The 22,794-nt window shown below is 43.0% G+C and overlaps 1 protein-coding gene across 1 annotated transcript in view; it reads right to left on the bottom strand.

Annotated features, from left to right (window-relative positions):
* aff2 (AF4/FMR2 family, member 2) overlaps positions 1-22,794 on the bottom strand; it is a 127,388-nt gene that overhangs the window by 32,174 nt on the left and 72,420 nt on the right. Inside the window, 5 exon segments of the mRNA XM_084009454.1 lie at positions 5,841-5,878; positions 13,233-13,287; positions 17,087-17,147; positions 19,768-19,804; positions 21,621-21,707. Of these exon segments, the coding sequence (XP_083865580.1) occupies positions 5,841-5,878; positions 13,233-13,287; positions 17,087-17,147; positions 19,768-19,804; positions 21,621-21,707 (278 nt within the window).

The raw sequence follows: 22,794 nt of genomic DNA on the forward strand, positions 1-22,794 counted from the left end.
ATCTTGAAAAGGCAGAAATACAGTCAAAAGATTTCCAGCATTATTTTAGGATTATAATAGATTATTATTGGAGCAAAGACATTCATGTACTGTTACAAAATATGTATTATTATTATTATCAATATTCTATTCTTAACAGGAAATACAGCAACTGGTTTATTTTACAACTTTAGCTTTACTTTCCTCACTCTAAGATACTTCTAACAAGGTGAATGTATTTCTGTATTTTATTTATATTTCTGTATTCTGTATAGTGATCCTGATTCAGTGTGTGTGATCCTGATTCAGTGTGTGATCCTGATTCAGTGTGTGTGATCCTGATTCAGTGAGTGATCCTGATTCAGTGTGTGTGATCCTGATTCAGAGTGTGATCCTGATTCAGTGTGTGTGATCCTGATTCAGTGTGTGATCCAGATGCAGTGTGTGAACCTGATTTAATGTGTGATCCTGATTCAGTGTGTGATCCTGATTCAGTGTGTGTGATCCTGATTCAGTGTGTGTGATCCTGATTCAGTATGTGTGATCCTGATTCAGTGAGTGATCCTGATTCAGTGTGTGATCCTGATTCAGTGTGAGTGATCCTGATTCAGTGTGTGTCTAAATCATCTAATCACTCAGAACAAATGGTTTTGCACACGGCACTGAGCCTTATTGTTTAAATACTAAAGCTGTATTCTCACAGGACCGGCGTCACCCTGGGGACCTCGAGTCCTTTGTAATAATTGCATATATTAATCCGTGCTAATCTGCCATGTTTGTCATTTATCAAGTAAAGATTCAACCGACCATGTTTTGGACCCTACAGAGGTCACGTGACAATATTAGTCCCGTGAGAATCTGTCTTCCTTTTCTCCCTGCCTCTCCCCCGCTCAGATTGGTTGTTGGAAATGGAGGTTTTAACAGTTTTTTGGTGTAAATTCAGGCGGCTGGTGGAAACTAAGGCTGCACCGAATGTCATTTCAAAGGTAAAACGGCTGTCGTCATATTTTATGGAGGTTGTCAGCCTAAAACAAAAAAGAAATGGGGAAAATATCATTTTATGGTAACATAAATGTCATTTATGGCGCCGTTAGATCACCACTGAACCGCCTAGGTGCATGCGGAAGAGTAAACAATTTTGTTGTGAATTTTGAAAATGATTAAATATCTTTTTTTCTATGAATCTTTGTGTGTGTGTGTGTGTGTGTGAGTGTGTGTGTGTGTGTGTGTGTGTGTGTGTGTGTGTGTGAGAGTGGGGAAGGTTGACGACTGCACATTCTGTTTCTGTAAGTTATTAAATAATAATTTGAACATCAAAGTAATAAATGAAGCTTTAAAGTGTTCGGTGCAGTCCTAACGGAGATCAATGTGCACCGGAGCAAGAGGACTTTCTGAATATTATATCATCACAAATGTATAGCCTATATTGTAATGATATTTACACTATTAAATATAAATATGTCATATAGTATCATGTAATGTTAAGTGGATGAGTCAGCAGCATATCTAGGGGGATACTTGGCGTATCCTGTATGAATGAATAATAATGTTATAATATTAGTTCTGTGTGAAAAATGGCTTAAATATGAATATCTGATCATTTTACGCGTACGTTGCATTATCGATCATCGTTATAGGCAGATTCATCTCTGATGAGTGACATCACAGGAGTCCAACGAGGCGGCTGACATCACATGAACTCCTGTTAGTTTCTGGTGTAGAAGCATTGTTAACGGTGGCTCTCAGGATACCAAGGAGTAAAGACTTTAATTTGCAGACAGCTTACCCATAAACCCTTGCTGTTTTAGGATTATCACCACCCGCTTGGAAGAAGACTCAGACTGGATCTTCTTTCATTTCCCTGAGATGTCTGATTTCAAAAAGCATCTATTTCACCGGGCAGAGCCGACCTTATTACAGTAATAAATACTCAGTGTGAAGAAAAAACACAGACTAAAGGAAATGTTACCTTAAAATTAAGGTCACACCAGCTTTCATACGTCCTCTACATATAGGTAGACCTCTATATAGTCCTCTACATGGTCCTCTACACATAGGTAGCCCTCTATATAGTCCTCTACATGGTCCTTCACATATAGGTAGACCTCTATATAGTCCTCTACATGGTCCTCTACATATAGGTAGACCTCTATATAGTCCTCTACATGGTCCTTCACATATAGGTAGACCTCTATATAGTCCTCTACATGGTCCTTCACATATAGGTAGACCTCTATATAGTCCTCTACATGGTCCTCTACACATAGGTAGCCCTCTATATAGTCCTCTACATGGTCCTCTACACATAGGTAGCCCTCTATATAGTCCTCTACATGGTCCTCTACACATAGGTAGCCCTCTATATAGTCCTCTACATGGTCCTTCACATACAGGTAGTCCTCTATATAGTCCTCTACATGGTCCTCGACACATAGGTAGACCTCTATATAGTCCTCTACATGGTCCTTCACATACAGGTAGTCCTCTATATAGTCCTCTACATGGTCCTCTACACATAGGTAGACCTCTATATAGTCCTCTACATGGTCCTTCACATACAGGTAGTCCTCTATATAGTCCTCTACATGGTCCTCTACACATAGGTAGCCCTCTATAAAGTCCTCTACATGGTCCTCTACACATAGGTAGTCCTCTATATAGTCCTCTACATGGTCCTTCACATACAGGTAGTCCTCTATATAGTCCTCTACATGGTCCTCTACACATAGGTAGCCCTCTATATAGTCCTCTACATGGTCCTCTACACATAGGTAGTCCTCTATATAGTCCTCTACATGGTCCTCTACATATAGTTAGACCTCTATATAGTCCTCTACATGGTCCTCTACACATAGGTAGTCCTCTATATAGTCCTCTACATGGTCCTTCACATACAGGTAGTCCTCTATATAGTCCTCTACATGGTCCTCTACACATAGGTAGTCCTCTATAAAGTCCTCTACATGGTCCTCTACATATAGTTAGACCTCTATATAGTCCTCTACATGGTCCTCTACACATAGGTAGACCTCCATACAGAACTCCCTGGATGGTGAGTGATTTCAGACCGAACCACAGAAGAACTTAACTGTACTATTTTCTGTATGTTTACATCTTTTAGTTAAACTGAAGTGTTTATTGGCCCCTAAAAAGACCCGAGTCGTAGCTTGTTAGCAACGTCTGCAGCGACCATGTGAGCGTGCTAACTCTCTCTCCTCCCGTTGTCACGGGAATACATTGGAGTCATGCAGCCTGAGGACTCAAACCTTTCTCAGCTCACACACTTAATGCTATTACTAGTGCTAAAATGATTAGAATTAATAGGCAGAGCTGCGTCACTCCAGCCATGTTTCCTCACCAGGGTGTTTATTTATGAATATGAGACAAGATGGGCCATAATGGAGAAAATACAGGGACAGACAGCAGAGAGATTAAAGATAACAGAAATATAAAAATGACAATATACACTACAGTAGGTTGAATAGGGTGGGTGGTTTTGTCTGTGTGTGTGTGTGTGTGTGTGTGTGTGGCAGCAGAATAACGATTGGTATGTGGGTGAGGTTGTCAGAGCAAGGATTTAAAAAAAAAAAGTGTGTGTCTGTGTGAATGGTGTGAGGAGTGTGTGTGTGTGTGTGTGTGTGTGTGTGTGTGTGTGTGTGTGTGTGTGTGTGTGTGTGTGTGATGCTCTCCATGGGGAATATAGCCAGCAGAACGCTTGCAGCATCTCGAGTCCCAGCATCCCTCTGGATATGTGTGTGTGGTGCTCAGTAGATTGGGCTGCAGAGTGAATGGGCTCATTAGTGGTAGCAGAGTAACACATGGCCTGGGGCACGCACTCGCACACGCACACACACACACACACACACACACACACACACACACACACAGACAGACACACACACACACACACACACACACACACACACACACACACACACACACACACACACACACACACACACACACACACACACACAGACTTGCATACTAATGCCCTCAGACTGTGAACACAAGGAGCCTCATTTATAAAAGATTCTTATATTCTTATGCACCAGGCTGAGCTTTACAACACGTCACCAGCAAGAAAGGATGAACTAATAAAAAATGGATCTGGGTGCTAAAAAAAACTGATGGTTTTACAGATCCCCCCCCCCCCCCCCCCCCATCCTAATGATTAATTAGGTGACACGATGTTACAGGAAGACAACGACGTGTCGCCCACACAGAACGTAACTTCATCAACTCCAGAGTTTCTTTCTTCCAGACTGTTACCTCTCAATTACAAATTGGCATTATCCAGAGAATTTATGCTGAAATGAGATTCTGGTGTCAGTCTAGACAAAAACAGAATAAAACGGCTACAAACGAGGACATAAAATGTCTTTAAACGTCAAAAAGCCACCTGGACCTGTGAGTGTGTGAGTGCAGCAGTGAGTGTGAGTGCAGTGGTGAGTGTGAGTGCAGAGCGGTGAGTGTGAGTGCAGTGGTGAGTGTGAGTGCAGAGCGTTGAGTGTGAGTGCAGTGGTGAGTGTGAGTGCAGAGCGTTGAGTGTGAGTGCAGTGGTGAGTGTGAGTGCAGAGCGGTGAGTGTGAGTGCAGTGGTGAGTGTGAGTGCAGAGCGGTGAGTGTGAGTGCAGTGGTGAGTGTGAGTGCAGAGCGTTGAGTGTGTGAGTGCAGCGGTGAGTGTGAGTGCAGCGGTGAGTGTGTGAGTGCAGAGCGGTGAGTGTGAGTGCAGCGGTGAGTGTGTGAGTGCAGCAGTGAGTGTGTGAGTGCAGCGGTGAGTGTGTGAGTGCAGCAGTGAGTGTGTGAGTGCAGCGGTGAGTGTGTGAGTGCAGCGGTGAGTGTGTGAGTGCAGCGGTGAGTGTGTGAGTGCAGAGCGGTGAGTGTGAGTGCAGCGGTGAGTGTGTGAGTGCAGAGCAGTGAGTGTGAGTGCAGCGGTGAGTGTGTGAGTGCAGAGCGGTGAGTGTGAGTGCAGCGGTGAGTGTGTGAGTGCAGCGGTGAGTGTGTGAGTGCAGCGGTGAGTGTGAGTGCAGCGGTGAGTGCAGCGGTGAGTGTGTGAGTGCAGCGGTGAGTGTGTGAGTGCAGAGCGGTGAGTGTGTGAGTGCAGCGGTGAGTGTGTGAGTGCAGAGCGGTGAGTGTGTGAGTGCAGCGGTGAGTGTGTGAGTGCAGAGCGGTGAGTGTGTGAGTGCAGAGCTGTGAGTGTGTGAGTGCAGAGCGGTGAGTGTGTGAGTGCAGTGGTGAGTGAGGTTATGGAAGCAAACAACCTTCAGACAGGATCTTTGACCTCAGCCCTGTCGTCTTTCTGGATTTAACGAGATGGCTGCAGTCTCGATGACGTCTTTGACCTTTGACCTTAGCAACGCTCACGGCGGTGGCGGCGACGACTACAGAGACACATCCACCCTGACCACGGCTGCTCCGCCCGTGTTTCAGGGCAGAGAGCATGTATTTATAGCTGCTTGTTTGGTGGACTTCACAGAGACTGCAGAAGGACGATGATTTAGTGAAACGTCCTCAGACTACGACTCGTTTACACCAACGAGTCTCCAAATCAGCAGGAAACACGCTTTCACATCCAAACGAACATCTCTGCACATGAAGGACTTCATGTTTCTACTCCAACATGTTCTCATCCGTCTGGATTCAAGTAGACCCGGGCCGTAGGAACATTTCATATCACAGATTCACCATACGCTGGTAAAAAAAAGCACTAAGCACACTAAGGTATCACTTTACATTTGATGCTCTTCAGTGAAAAAAAACATCAAATAAACTCAAATAAAGACCGGCCTGCTTGGTTCTGTGGGTCAGCAGAAGGTCTGGACATCCACATGCACTGTTACAACACAGGGTGTGTCTTACCTCAGGGCTGTTCCTCTGGCTTTGGGTTTGTCAGACACCTGTCAATACACACACACACACACACACAACACACACACACACACACAGAACAACTGAAGGTTAGATTCTTACACTCAGACATAAAGACTTTAGTGGCGACTGTTTGATGATGAATTCACTGCTGACAGATGAAATGATATGAAGATATAATGACATGAAGATATAATGATATGAAGATATAATGATGATCTGCTTCAACAATCCGCCGATACTTCAATGTAATTTATGAAGTATGTAGAAGTACACTCAATACGGAAGATGTGTGTTTGTAGCAACAAATTTTCTTTCTGCAAAAGGTGTGGAATTATTAATAGAGACAAATACTACAGCTACTGCCAATCTTACTACTACTACTACTACTACTACTACTACTACTACTACTACTACTACTACTACTACTACTGTTAAACAAGTACATTGAAACGGTCCATTACGGAGCAGTTGGTTATTTGTTAATGTTGGTGCATTTCAGTAGATAGTATTTAAGAATGTTATCATACCCTTAGAAGTAATAATAATAAAAAAGTCATCCCCAAAAAAGGTTTACTAAAAAAAAAGTCAGAATAATAAAAAATAAAACTTTTAAAGAAAAATATTTTTAAGGGAAAAAGTAATATTTATTTTTAATATATGTATAAAAAAACCCAACTCATATAAGAATAAAGTATTTTAGTCTTACACGTGGGTTGGGAATGACACAATAAGAAACATAATATTTGTTTCTATTATTATTTGTCACAACAACGACAAATAATAATATATCTTGGGGTATACAGCCTAGTTCTACACATATACACTGCACACACACACACACACACACACACACACACACACACACACACACACACACACACACACACACACACACACACACACACACACACACACACACACACACACACACACACACACTACAGGATAAATCATACTAATCAATACAACTTGAAGAAAAGGATCCAGCTTCTCACAGAACAACAGAACGACTTTAATTGTCTTAAAACCAGAAAAACAACTTGATCTTCTCTCCATCCTCCCTTTGTTTCCTCCTTCATTTCTATTCATACCCCCCCCCCCCCTTCTCCCCCTTCTCCCCCTTCTCACCCTCCGTCGACTCAAGAGTCAATTTTGTACATGACTACATCAATTACAACAACAACAACAACAACCACGGACTCCGTTTCTGTTAAATATCCGCCGTTAATTCATCTTCAAGCGCCGAAACCCGACAATTAAAATGAATTACTCTAAACGAAAAACAAAAAAGCCCCGCCGGCTTGCTGTCTCCCTCTCGGAGACGGGAGGTGATTAACCGGACCGGTGGACTTTCTGATGGATCGATGCGTAGCTGCAGGCCGGAAAACAACCAAACCTCCTCAGATCTTTGGCTTTGAGGAGGCTTGCAGGGCTCACGGAGAGGATCCGCCAGTGAATATATTCAGCTAGCTGGTGGCTTTACTTGGATTTAAATAAAAATAAACAAGAGCAACCCGACCAGTATTTATTCACTCAATCTCCTCGGTCACCAAAGAGGGGCATCTTTTATCCAAAGCAAGACAATTCAGACCGTAAAGCTTCAGAGAGGGAAAGCTCTTTGTACGTGATCCATTTTTATTGGTTAAAACCTCCGGATCCTCGTCGCCCGTTGTTCTCTCACGTGGGCGACGCAGCTTTAATAAGGCTTTAAAGAACCACCGCCTCCGCACTACCTTCGACTGCACGCCGAACAATGAGTCCGTCGCTCCGTGTCACTTCACTGCTACGCCAGACGCTTCATAAAGCATCCCTAAACACCTGAACACCGGGGGTTCAAATCCCTCACGTCCTGATGCAACTCTTGCACTGAGGTTGCACCGCTGCAAATATGAGCAGCTGCTGGGTTTTAACTTGTGCAACACAAAACAACACAAAAGTCATAATGTAAAGACAAGATAAGCTTCCTCCTTTTGTTATATGTATTTCATGTCATGTAAATATTGTACTTTGTATTCAAGGGAAAAACAGATCAAATGAAATAAAACGTATATTGACCCCGGCATCAAACTGTGCTGTTTTGATCTTTCAGAGCCAAATTAATGCACGATGAGACGGACGATCGCAAACCAGAGTGGGTTTGACTCGTGTGACATCAGCCGAGTCAAACCAGAGTTGGTTTGACTCGTGTGACATCAGCCGAGTCCAGCAGGAAACAGACGTCGACCAGAGATGGTTCCTCTATTTACACAGCCTCGCCCGCTTTCACCCCTTCCACTTAATTCAGCGACCTTTTGGACTCGCTGATCGATGCCTGCCTGTACACCACACACACACACACACACACACACACACACACACACACACACCACACACACACACACACACACATACACATACACATACACATACATACACACACACACACACACACACACACACACACACACACACACACACACACACTTGTCTGCTGTAGTTTGTGCTGACCATCTGTTACAAGTCATCTCTGTTTCAAGGTCGAGGAGCAGCCTTCGCTTTTTTTTTTTCGTTCTACAATCAAAGCGGTTTCTTGATTTTGCAGCGTGTAATCATTTATTATTTCTTTAAATGATAAGCCATATCCAAGGTATATTTAAATCCTGTGAACTTTTTGTCAAGTAAAGTGGATCGGACCGAGCCGCTAAGGTTGGACTGTCCCTTTCTATTGACATTCAAAGCTCCACTGAGTAGAAGAGCTCTTTATGAATGCAGGTCCACTAACCAGACCAGATAAAAGCTTTGGATCCTTGTTTGTTAGTTATTTAATAGAATCTAGAGTCAGACTGCCCTCGGCCTTGTAGGTCATTAATACCATTTTAAAATGTATTCCTAATGAAATGGGCAACTAGATCAGTGCTGCTAATATTTGACTGATATGACAGGACTTAATGAAGTCCGACCTCCCAAACCAACATGACAACACATTTATGTATGATAAAGCCTCGTTAGCAGCAGCTGGTGATCATACCAGGTGAGAGGCACCACAAACAAAAACAAAGCAGAAGTAATCTAAACACTTCCTTATTTTAAGCTCACAGTGTTCTCTAAAGAAACTACTGCCAGATGAAATTATTACACTTATTTATAAGATTCCATGACCTCATGCAAATTCGACATTTTGGTTTTTATTCTGGATCCATTTGGATTCTGGTGTGAAGCTGCTAAAAAAGTTAGCTTCATAATTCAAGGTCAACTTTACAGCTAAATGTTAAAGTCATTTTAGTAGCTAACTAGCATTGGTAGCATAGTAGCGACCTGTCAATCAGCAGGTAAGCCCCGCCCCCTAAAGCATCCCCTGCTTTCTGGTCTGGTGGACTCTAAATGGACCATAATGTACTAAATGAACATCATGCTGGATTGAAGAAGACTTGAAACTAGAGATTGAGACCATAAACTCATGTTTACAATGTTTACTGAGATAATACATCAAGAGAGAAGTAGGACCATTTTCTCATAGACTTCTATACAACCAGAGAGGAGTCGCCCTCTGGTGGCCAGCAGAGATTATGCATGTTATGATGCATGCTGAGGCTGCAAGTGTTAAGGCACTTCAGCCTCAGCTTCACTTCTCAGGACTGGAGGTTGCCACCCAGACCTTGTTGGATGTGTGCAGCACTAAACACCTCCCCTAACCAGATTCCTGGGCGATCCCTGGACACCATGACTCTTTATTTCTTTAAGCCGTACGTTCTTTTAAATCTACACAGTTTAATGTCCTGTGATGTTTCCCTTCGGTTTAGTTGTACTATGTCATATAACAGTACATATATACCACACAACACCTCAGGAAAGCTGTCTAAATATTTGTGCAGCCAGCCGACTGTGCCACAGTGTGTAGCAGCAGCAGACGTGACCACATCTTTTTTTTTTTACCTGCTGCAACTGTATTTTTATATAAAGACGGAGCTTTTAAGCTCGACTTTGCTCTGACCGAGGTGATCTGTCATCGCAAGCTCGCCGAGAGAAACGGCGAGATAGAGAGACAAAGGACAGTCCTGCAGCGGTAATTGGGTTTGCTGTTTTTTCCCGTCAGTTTCTAAAGTCATTAGGAACATCACTCTCTTTTCCTAGCATCTCTCATTTCCTGTCCTCTCTCTCCCCCACCATCTCTCTTTCATCCCTCCTTCCTCCGCTCTTTCTTTCAATTCCCTCCTCTCCTCCATCTCTTTGCTCTGTGCCAAAAACATATTCATCATACTCCTCTGCTGCCCTCACAGCGTTGTGCCACAGCATACTAATGACAGTGTGTATCAGCGTGTGTGTGTGTGTGTGTGTGTGTGTGTGCGTGTCAGCATGTGTTTATACTTATGTGTTTGCTGGTGTAAATGTTCACAGTATAAGTCGGCTTGTGTACACTGTATGTGCTTGTATTTGTGTATTTGATTAAGAATGTGTGTGTGTGTGTGTGTGTGTGTGTGATACTTCGGGCTATAAAAGCTTCATAATACACCATGCACTCATTTGCTATAAGCCTGTTAACAGCATGTGCAGAAAAATACCACTGAATTCATCTCTCTCTCTCCATTCTATCTCTTTGTCTCTCGCTCGGCTTCTTTCCGTCTTTATCTCCGTCTGCTCTCTGCATTGTTACCGTCTCATCTGCTGTCGCCTTTCTCTCTCTCTCCCACCATGTTACTCGTTTTCTCTGTTTTTTCTTTATTCGCTCTCCTTTTATGTTGATCAGACAAACAGGAAGAGACTGACGACAATATTTACATTAAGGATGCAACGGTTCTCCTGGAATATTGAACCGTACGGTACGCCTCGGTTCAATACATACTTGTCAATTGAGGTATTTTCAGTTTTGCAATAAAATGTCATGTTTCCATGCTTTGTTTTTCTCTCTGAATTGGCTATGTCGGAGCTTAAGAGGAGCACTTGAACGCAGCATGTGTTCACACACGGCGGATGCGGAAACGCCTCCTCTCCTCTCAGCCTCTCTCTGAAACGCTCTGTTTGAGCTCCTGTCCCTCCCTCCCAAAAAGCCACATCTGCTCTGATTGGTCGTCTCTGCTGTGATTGGTCAACCAAAATGAATTTCAGCCACTTGTTCTTTAACTCTGCAGATATTATGCAAACGTGTTACTTGATGACACCCAGTCACGATTTCTAGTGAGGCGTTCTTTTGGTTTCTATGGGGGAGAGGTCAAAGGTCGCATAGCCTAAAAAACTTGAAGCTAATATATTGGGCGGATTTGAAACAACGAATTCACACTGTGTAATCTACTCTGACATTAACAACAATAAACAAATAATATATTATTCAGGTAATTTGTCGTCCCTGCGTGTTTAAGAAAGGGTAAAGGCATTATGCTGCATTCAGACAGACAGAATGGAGTGTCCACTCATCCGAACACTAAGAGTAATCATACGTAACCTCGGTGATTAAGGAAGCCACTTGCTATAGTCCAGAATGCACTCGCTCTGTAATTAACAAATCTCATTTCTGCATAATTATAATAACTAAAAACCACTATAAATGACCTGCCACAATCATTTATAATTATAATATCTGCCATCGTTGTAATTACACAATCACAAGGAGAGTTAAAAGGGGATGAGAGGAATCGGTATCTTTTCATCAACGGCAAAAATATCTGGTGGTTTCTTTTTGCCGAGCGCTGATATCCATCCGAGCGGTGGGGGGGGGGGGGGGGGGGGGCAGCGTGACAGCCCCCACGCTGACTGCTTTGAGCTCATCTTTGGCATCATTAGTCCATGATGATAGTGATTAGAGGAGAGACGACCACCGAGCCAGTTTACAATACCGGAAAAAAAACAAGCCGAGAGGAGCGGCTGCATCGCTCACACGCACAACGCTGTGGATTTGACAAACGCGACCTCTGACCCATGGACACGAACTACAACATGGGGGGGAAACACAAACCAAAAACAAATCATCTACTAATCATCAACTAACGATGTAGTAGGTAGGGCCTTTTAAAGTTTTAATTCTGACCTCAAATCATTACTGTGTCCCCTAGAATAATTAGTCTCTAAGAATCTTTAATTACCATCAACTGATAATCCCATCAACTTAAAGTAAGCTATTAAAACTAAATTAATCTTTCAAATCTTAAAGTAAAAATAACTAACCCGATCACATCAGCCACAGGTGTGTGAGTCCTCGCCGGTCTTAAAGGGGACTATCATGCTCCTGTTTCTGGTGTGTACTTGTATTTCAATACTAGAACACGTTTACACGCTTTAATGCTCAAAAATCACTATCTTTCCCTGTTTGAGCTCCTGTCCCTCCCTCCCAAAAAGCCACGTCTGCTCTGATTGGTCATCTCTGCTGTGATTGGTCAACCAAACTTAATTTCAGCCACTTGTTCTTCAACACTGCAGATATTATGCAAATGTGTTCCTTGATGACATCACAGCGTTACTGAAGAAAAGTCAGGATTTCTAGTGAGATGTTTTTTGGTTTCTGTCCATTTGGAGGTGGACAAAAAATGATGAACACACTAAAGGAAAAAGGCATAAAAGGTCCTCTTTAACTCTCAACTACATGTTATACATTTAATATATTACATGTATGAGAATCATAACTAATGGCAATCTTAAATAACTTATAAAAATAGAAATTATTTAGGAAAAATCTCACCTGGAAGACCTATTTTTTGTGGTGCTGTTTAATAGTTTAAAACCCACATTCAAAAAGGCACAAAACCTTTATGAAGCCTTGCCAAGTGGTTCACTCTACAGTGACTCGGTAAGAGGAGATCCTTTATGAGAACATGAACGTAAACACTTCAGTGTCATGACTTCACTGGAACTCTCAGTTTGTTGACCACAATAAGGTCGACTTCAGTCTGGATGAGAAGATTTGTCTCATCTATGTTCAATAAAAGTTAAATTGGGGAGAAGAGAAGATCTGGCACCCTGCAAAGACTCGGTGTACGATATGAGTTATTATAATCTTTCCTCCCATGAAATCAGACATGTTTGTCCTGAATGAAACCTTGAGTAAGTCGTTTATAGCTGATGGTGCTGCTGAAAGCTCATATCTGAAACTTTTTAATTGGCCTCTCAATGAAAATGGTGCAATACGTCCACATTTTCAGATACATAGAGGTAGGATGAAACTTGTTTTTCATCTGTGACTGAAAGCTTAAGACCTCTCCTGAATAAAAGCAGACTGACGGCGGTCGGAAGCACAGATCCACTGATGAATTAAGAAAAGTAATGGATGCTTTCAGAAACGAGGATCGAACCGATTCCTGAATGGACAAATCCAATTAAATCATTAAACGTGGCATCTACAAAGATGGGCTTAATGTCGTGGATGTGATGGAGGACTAAGATGATCTCCACGGATATAATGAAGGAGCTGCTCACCTGCTGCTCGGCCTCCTCCTCGTCGCTGCTGATCTTCAGGTCATCCTCCAACATCCTGCACGGAGACAAAGCGTGTTATTGTGGCCCTGAAAGCTAAATATGGCGATGTGTAGTTCCCTGTCTGTCTGGCAGAGGGCCGCTTCATGTCGGGGGAATGAGGTAGTGGACAGTGGACGCAGCGCTAAAAAAACCCACCAGATGTTTGACTTTCTTTTAGAGCTCGGAGACGAAAGCCAGATTGTTTTTTCACCTGGAAACTTTCTGTCTGACAACCGCTGACCTCCAGCCAAGAATTCCTTGGAAACGACGGCGAGGACGTGCTCGGCTGAAACCCGGTCCCCCAGCGAGGATCGTGATGTATTCACGGGGGGAGGCTCTAATAAGACCCGCTTATCGGCCCGTTTCATTTATTAGTCATGTTTGTTTTATTCTCCCAGCATTAGAGATGAAATCCTAACAATATAGATGGATGTAGGCTATGAAAAAGATATACAAGACACAGTCGATAACATGACCCCCCCTCAGAGCATCACCTGCTCCTTACCGCACAAATTATTCAGTATTTATGTGCTGTGCATTGGCAAGCTCCCGTGTTTTATTGCTTTATATAAACCTTCCACACAAACTACTGTTATTTTAAGCTGGCACTGCTATTGTTATGACAGGAGAATCCCCTAAAGGGATTTTTTACTGCCTCGCGAACCGCTCTTGTCAGTGCTTGCACCACGAAAAAGAAAAAACACTCCCCAGTGTTGTGGTGTTTTCAGAGGGGGCCGTACGAGTCGTGAATAACCGAAGCTTTGCAGATAAGGGGCACAGTGCAGCACACGGCGATGATAGATATGTTTGAATGAATGAATAATGGACTCATGTTTTATTTCATAAGAAGGGACAGATGGAGAGAGGGAGATAGTGAGTGAGATGGAGATGATAATGATGGAGAGAGAGGGGAGGAAGCGTGGAAGGGAAAAGGAATTAAATGCAAGAGAGTGGAAGCATCTATAGGAAAGACGCAGTCAGATATAAATGAGTTATGGAGTAAAGCATCCGTGACGTGCCGAGCTCCGAAAGCACAGAATCTCATTTATATGAGGCGCTTATTGCCTCCATGAAATGGAGTCTTTGTGTTTTAAAGTAAAGCGCTAGCAGAGTACAGCCAAAGCTGGAGCGCCTTAAAGCTGCATTCTCTCTGCTGGCCATCAGGGGGCGACGCCTCTCTGATTGTATGGAAGGCTATGAGAAAATGACCCCACTTATCTCTTTGATGTTTTGTTTCTGTTATTATTCTAAGTTGGATATAAAGCTCACAGTTTGGATAATGACTTTTTCACACAGATATAGGAGCTATATGTTCATTTAAATTATATGCAAATTATACGTGATAATATAATGAAGGGGCAGGACATGATGAGCATAGCTTCCTTCTGTCCCTCCTCGAAGTTGAAAGATTTATTGATTGATTTATTCATGTCTTTTTCATCATTACATGATGTATTTCACATCATGTAATTATTGTACTTTTTATTCGAGGAAAATACAGATCAAATTAAATCAGTAAACATTGTAAACATGAGTTTATGGCTGTCTATGCTCTCTCCAAATCCAACTGACTAAAACATCATTATCTACTCCAGGAGAATCATGCAACCACTCCCGTGTGTCCTTGAGTGAACCAGTGAGTGAGTGAGTGAGTGAGTCTGCACCGTCTGTCCACAGTACTCTCACATTGGTATATTTTGGGAGTGGAGTTACGGCTGCAGGCTCAAGGACCTCTCGTGGTTTGCAGTGACTCAAACTTTCTCAAAACACCTTTTATTGCCTGTTTTATTCCACTGTTAACTGTCTGCTGACTCACTCACTACTTTACCCCCCCCCCCCCCCCCCCCCCCCAGTGCTAACAGAGCTGAGTGAATCATCTCCGATCAGACACACAGTGGGGGGGAATCCACCGACTGTATGTGTGTGGGGATCAGCTAACACATCTACACAGCTGATTGTGTTATTCTTTCTTCATCAGCCTCACCTGAACAGAAGACCCGTTTGTTATCAACCTTCACACTGATTTAAAACCGTCCCGACGACAGCTTTACAGAATCACAACCGTTTAACAACAGACGGCGTCTCAGTTTATGATCATCTTAGTCAAGATTGTTTGCTTTTCACTAAAAAGGAAGGAATCATAATCATTTTTGACCAGAATTAAATGTTCATATCGTCCCATGTTTAGTTACAGCAGTCACCTTTCTAGCTTTACCTAAAATGATACAGTTTTTATTAAAGGAGTCTGGCCTGGCTCTTCTCACTGATACTGGACCTGATTCTTAAAGGAAAAAAAGCATAATTGTATCGTAGAAGAAGAATCTGTCCCCTTTTACGTCAGAATGAGTGGATGGATGATATATGGATGGATGGATGGATGGATGGATGGATAGATGGATGGATGGATGGATGGATGGATAGATGGATGATAGATGGATGATAGATGGATGGATGGATGGATGGATATCCCGAGGGTAATTCAAATGTTGCATTCACGTGGCAGACCTGAATTACGCTACCGTTCAATCGTTACAGACTTGCTCTACCGAGGCGTTCAAGTCCGACGCCGCCGTTCGAGAGCTCAGCGATAACAACGGCAACAAACGGCCGTTCTCTGGGTTGTGTCTTTCTGTTGCTGCCGGCAGGACGTGAACCGGACAAGCGTCGCCTTCATGTGATCGGATCGGAGCGGAACGGGAAGGTGCAGCAGCCTCGGCTCGCTGTGGTTCCTAACGGGGCATTCAGGGTACGGCTTATTTGTGGGGATTACTGTGTTTTCTGTGATGGTCAGACATAAACATTCAGTAAATAAAATAGCGCTGAGCCTCAATTACCAGACAGATCTCTTCAGCTCGTAGAAACAGAGAATGGCTTAATGGCGGCAGTAAACTAGGCATTGTTTTGAACCAATAACATTTATTTCACCCTAATAAACAAAGCAGCATTCATGCTCAAATACAAAATGCTGGAAAATGACACCTCCAGGCAAACAATGGCAATCAGAAGAAATAAGCTTATCGGCTTTGGAGGCTAAACCGTGCACTCAGCCACGGATGTAATGAAGGGTGCGACTCCGCCGCCACGGAGGAGGAAATGAGCGTTAACACGCTGACCCGCCGCTGACTGACTGCTAACTGTCGGCTGACTTTTTTTCCCAAACTTGCAGGATTTTTGCATCATCTCTTGGCCATCAAGTCTTCTTCATTATCAAAAGCTCCTGTCTGACACCGCGCTTGCCACATTTTTTAATTAGCTTTTCATGAAATGAATAAATAATGCATCGCACATAGCACTTGAAAACTCTCATTTAATATGACAGTGGATAAAGCATAAAAATCTCTTTCCTCGGATGGAGAATAAATTAAAGGAGAGGAAGCGAAACGTTTGAAGGAGGCAAAAACTCATAAAAAAGGTGGATTTGGGTTTTAAATGTTTTAAACTGATTGGATAACTATTAACTTTCCTGCTCAGCTAATTAAGCTAATGTTAGCAGCGTGATTTCCAGCAGATTCCTGAAAATGCACTCGATGGCTCCGTGCATGTTATGTTAAAAGACAAAGAGAAGGAAATCGAGCTCTCAAGTTAAAGAGAGTTCGATTTGTGTCGTTAACTCAAAATTAAGAGCAACTCCATCTCATCATTTTGAGAAAAGAATCTCATTCATTTAGAAAAAGTGCTTGTGATGTTGGTCTAAATTATATAATATATACATTATGATATAAAGAACTGAATTCTGATTAAAGCTTTTGACTTTCCTCCCCATAATCTCTCCTGGTCGGGATCCGTTCATGTGCGAGTGTGTCAGAGATACTCACGACTTCTGTGGAGCCGTCGGCGGTTTCACAGCAGGCTTGTTAGCCGACACCGGACATCGCTCTGCAACACAAAACAGCACGTTCAAGCAGCGCCGCAGTTATGACAAGGAGTCAAATTCAAGCACCTTTCAAGCACTTCAAGGTGCATTTCCATGCTTTTCCAGCACCTTCCAGCTGTGGTAAACTCCATATTTGTATCAATCCAATGGTCAGTATTCAGTCTACTTATTCTGTCACTTGTTCCTCACATTAAATGAGATGTTATTGTCCTCTGAACAACCAACATGATGTTTGGAGACAGCTTTTTACAGAAGGACCACAAATGAAAGGAAAACTAATTCCACTAACAGATCCACAGAAATATAATCACCAACTATTTTCATCATCTGTTCATCATCAAAAGTCATTTTTCATAAAGAAATGTCAGAAAATGCTGTTTTCAGTCCAGAAAATATGGAGATCTTCTTTTCTCTGTTCTATCATAGATGTCATCACATACAACACACATTTTATTCTGAATCCAAGCACTTTCCAAACCTTTAAATCACCACACTAAAATTGAAAACCCTGATTACTATTGTCACACTGGAAAAAACACACACACCACTTTGATGTAATTAGTGTGAGTTTCTGCTTTTTGCTTTGGCAACAGCAGAAACTGAAATGCAGCGCCTGACAACAACAAAGAAAAAAGAACTTGAGGTGATGATTCATTTTCCAAATGGAAACACGGACGTTTAGAGCAGAAGGCTGTATTTTTATATTCTAGTCAGTTGTGTTTTTCTTCTGTTGATATCAGAGAGAAAGAAGCCGCCAGTGGGGGGAATATTTCAGCTTCATGTACATCACAACGATCTCAACACACTACAAGATGGGGGTTAGCGCCAGAGCACCAGTTCAGAGGAGCGTTTGATGATCTGATGCCTCGGAGTGAGAAAACACAGTTCATGTACTAAATGCAGCGCTGGGTTATATAATGATACATATCATGAGAGGAAAACAGGGATTCTATCAACAGACATCTTCATACGCAGACGGACGTGTAGGTAGACATCCCTTCAATATCTCTGCTTGTATTAGTCAATTGTTCAAGGCATCAACTCTTAATTAATCAGGTATTTAAAGGGTCATTCTGCCAAATCTACATTTTTCTTTGCCAAAAAGAAGAAAAAAGAAAAGCTTTCAATCATCCACATAGCAGTTTGTAACAGGTTGTCACCAAGTGACAAGTGGTTTCTTTTTTAATGTTTGTTAATTCAGTGTTTAATGCTTTTCTCTTTCCAGACTTTAGATTTCTATTTGCAAAGAGTCCATCAGTTTGAAGCGACGTGTGAAACGTACGAGATGAGGCCGTTTAGCAGCCAGACACGTTATCTGTGACAGCGTTGTTGGATTCACACCCGGTCTTAACGAGCATCCTCAGTCTGTGACCTCCATTAATACAGGGGATCTCATTGAGACTCATTCATAAGAGAGACCCGGTTAGACCATATGAAAACATAGAACATATAACACAATACACCCTACAATACAAGTAAAAGGATTGATTGGAAGCAGAAGAATATTTTAAAAGCAGGAACAGGATTCCAAAGAATCACTCTTAAAATACGTTTACATTGTGATCGGATTTCTAAGTGTTAATTGGTTTGAGAGTTGGGCAACTTGTCAACAAATATGCCGTTGGTCAACTGAAGCAACACATTTTGAAATCACTTGATAAGCAGGATGTGTTCTTCGTGGATTCACACCTCGTCTTACTGATGATGTGTGATTTTTGGTTATTTAGATATCCAGATATAGATCGTAGGCTTGAGTGATTTAAACATTTTGGATGGATTTAATTGTAACTTGAAATAGGTTCAGACCCCAGCACCCTGCAGGTTCAGACACCAGCACCCTGCAGGTTCAGACCCCAGCACCCTGCAGGTTCAGATCCCTGCACCCTGCAGGTTCAGACCCCAGCACCCTGCAGGTTCAGACCCCAGCACCCGGTCGATTCAGACCCCAGCACCCGGTCAGTTCAGACCCCAGCGCCCTGCAGGTTCAGACCCCAGCACCCTGCAGGTTCAGACCCCAGCACCCTGCAGGTTCAGACCCCAGCACCCTGCAGGTTCAGACCCCAGCGCCCTGCAGGTTCAGACACCAGCGCCCTGCAGGTTCAGACCCCAGCACCCTGCAGGTTCAGACCCCAGCACCCTGCAGGTTCAGACCCCAGCACCCGGTCAGTTCAGACCCCAGCACCCTGCAGGTTCAGACCCCAGCACCCGGTCGTCTCTGCTCACCACTCAAAGAGCGAGCTAGGAAAAGATAAATGATCCGCCATGTTTAATTGTCCATGAATGGCAGCAGATCACAGTGTGTCGCCGGCTGATAAAACGTCGGTGCACCTGTGGGTGAGCACTCGCTCACTGCTTTTAACAAATGGAAAAAAGGGACTCTGAATCAATCAAAACCAATTTAACTTGTACGCTGAAAAGCATGTTTTGTGTGATTGCTTGCTCAGATGAACACGGAGAGATAAACGCTGGAGAAGGAATGTTTGCAGACCGAGGCTGGCTGGTAAACTCATTTCAACATCAAGCTGCTTCTCTTGTTTTTTCTTCCGGGTCGTGCTGCCTTCACGGCCTCCTCACCGTTAATTACCAGAGAGCGAGCGTGTTGCTGGATGCTGGGAAACTTACTCTGGGTGTTGTAGCCCGAGGTCACATGCTGCGGCTCCTGGAGAGAGAGACAGAGGGGGAGAGAGAGAGAGAGAATGAATAAACCAACAGATGTCATTATTGATTTCACAGCAGTACAACGATGCCATTACACAGAATTCAGATCCTCTCATCTTCCCCGTGCCGACCTCATCTCTAAAAAACAACTCACCGGCAGGATGAGCGTGACGCCAGCGGGCCCTCATTCATTAACTACGGGTCAGATTCCTGCCTCCGCCTCCACGTGGCCGGCTCTTTTCTGACATCGTCCCCCATGTGATGTTTTTGCATATTAAGCGTTTCGGCAGGCGGTTAAAAACCCCTGCTGTTTCAGTCAGAATATTACCGGCGTTTCCCGCGAGATGAATGTTTGAATGCGGCGTTTATGTTGGTTTTAATGTGACGAACACTCCGACTGTTTACATTAGGAGGCGGCGGGAAGCGTTTCAGAAACCTGCATCTATCTTCTGAAGAGGCAATTCTTTTTCGTCCCTTCCTTTTAGGGCATCTCGGTTGTGGTGTTTCTACTTCTCAGACGTCACCTAGGAACAGTGAGGGGGCGGAGCCAGGATGTCATTCTCTTGTGATGTTTCGGCGGGTGAAGTTCGGCTTCTCGAGTGCTCCGCTTGTTATCACTGTCCATGTGGAGAACACACTTATTTTCATTTTTTATTTTTATTTTTTTACCACAGGTGTTTTTCTCAACTCAAACCAAGTTGTTAAAGTAGAAAGTGGAAAAAAGCTTTCTTTAACTCAAACTATTTCAGTTTGTTGAGTTTAAGTAATTTTTTAAAGTTAAACCCATAAAAACCCAGAGACTTTCTTTCTTAAATACATTTTATTAATTTGACATCACTTTAATGTTTACTTTTATTTAAATGTAGAAACAGAAATCTTCAATCATTCCATAACTTGTTTCATATAAATTTGTACTAGAATAGTGTTCAGAATGTAAAAAATGAAGCGTTATTTAATCTTTATAATTGTTAAGTGGATTGAAACTTACATTTAGTACTTATGAAGCTGAAGAAGGAACCTTCCAGAATATTTAAATCTGTGTCACTGTGGGTTTTAAGGGTTCATTTTTTTAAGGTGGAATTTTTGAGTGGAGTCAAACAAACATTAGTCAAACTTTCTAATAAGGTGTTTTGCTTCTGAAGGTTAATAAAACAGTAAAACATCAATGATTTGTTAATAAATGGACTTTGGGTCGGACTGCAGCACCTGATGATCTAGATTTTTCCAAACCTGGCAACCCAAAGTGTGTTATTCATGTCTTACAACTGATTATAAAGCTTTAGATTTATCAACAATTAATAACACCATTCATTACTTTTTTAAAAACTCTACTAAGAGTGACTTGCAAACATTTATATTCAAATATTAACAGCTACACTACAGACGTGTCTCCCTCCCAGAGTACGTCCACTTCCTGACGAATCGACAAGCAGGTGAATTAAACTCGCAGTTCTTCATTAGCGCTGTAATTTCATTGGCTGTCACTTGCGCCACTGCGCAGGATGAGGTGACGGTAATCTGATTCCATCACAGCGATCTCTGCCGCCGTGAATTTATGAATCACATCCAATTAGCAGAATGAGGATTCTGGGTGACGGACTGCAGCTAGTTTCAGTGATGGTGGGAGTTTGAGTGAAGGGTTTTTTGTGCGTTTTTCTCCACTTAGTGACTCACACACAAGCAAAGTGAAACTGAAAGAACATCTAAGAAAGCATGAATTACCGGGCTGGTGATCTAAAAGCCTGACTGAGCAGACAGCTGGATTCGGTGGATGAAAAGTGTTTGTAGAGGGACGAAGGCAGACCCGGAGTACTCACCTTGTTGGGGATGGGGAACTTGGTCTGATCCGCCTTCCCAGGGGTGTGTATGGCTGTGAGAGGAGGAGGCCAGGAATGGGTCATCTCCTACAACACACAAACATGTATTTCACATTATTTACTACATCATTGAGGACAGGGGTTACCTCCATGTAGACACCCACAATGTTTCATCAATCATGGCTGAAATAACCTGTCTGAGTTCATAACGTCACCCAGAGGTGCTCGCTGGATTTCACTGAGCTGAATTCACTGGATCTAGCAAAACACACATCGGCTGGTTTACTACCGATGGATGAACCCAAAACAAACTATTTTGTTGTGATTTAATTTCAATAAATGGATAGAAATGATGCCGACACTGTCTGCAACATGACAAGCAAACAACTTTTAAAATGCTGTTTTTTTTAATGGAGTCTGGTTGATGGCTGCGAGGCTATGCTATCATTGTAGCTGCTCCGTCAACACTTCAAATACATAAATACGGCAATACTTTACATACAGTATTTACAGTCATACTGTTAACTCTACTCTGTTTGTATCAGGAAGACACAAAGTTAGAATGTAGGAAGCATTATCTCGTATTTTTAATTTGTCAGTCAGAAAGTGAGGATTATGTGATGGAAATCAAACTGTAATGATATAAAGTACTGGAATGTCAGTACCATCGCTGCATCCCGACACTCGTCCAAACTAAATGTGGAAGATATACATTAAAGAGCTAAACGACAAACAGATTTGAGCGGAGGGACTGCTTCTGCATCACCTCCGACGTGGAGGAGCCGAGTCAGCATCCGACACAGGTTGTGCTGAAGCGCCCCCCCGTCGGAGCTTTAATAAAAACGTATGGCGCAAAAAACCCCCAGAGGAGAGCGGGGAGTCAGGTGGCACCCCGGGGATCCGTGCACTCGGAGTGAACCTTGGTTCAGAGTTGTTGAATTACCAAAAATAAAAGCTGACTCCAGTCGATTTGCATTACAGCCGAGCAGCAGCAGCAGCAGCAGCAGCAGCAGCAGCAGCAGCCGAGCAGCAGCAGCAGCAGCAGCAGCAGCAGCCGAGCAGCAGCCGAGCAGCAGCAGCAGCAGCAGCAGCAGCAGCCGAGCAGCAGCAGCAGCAGCAGCAGCAGCAGCAGCAGCAGCAGCAGCAGCAGCAGCCGAGCAGCAGCAGCCGAGCA

This window comes from Eutrigla gurnardus, assembly GCF_963514095.1.
Source record: "Eutrigla gurnardus genome assembly, chromosome: 5".
In the NCBI taxonomy this organism is placed as follows: domain Eukaryota; kingdom Metazoa; phylum Chordata; class Actinopteri; order Perciformes; family Triglidae; genus Eutrigla; species Eutrigla gurnardus.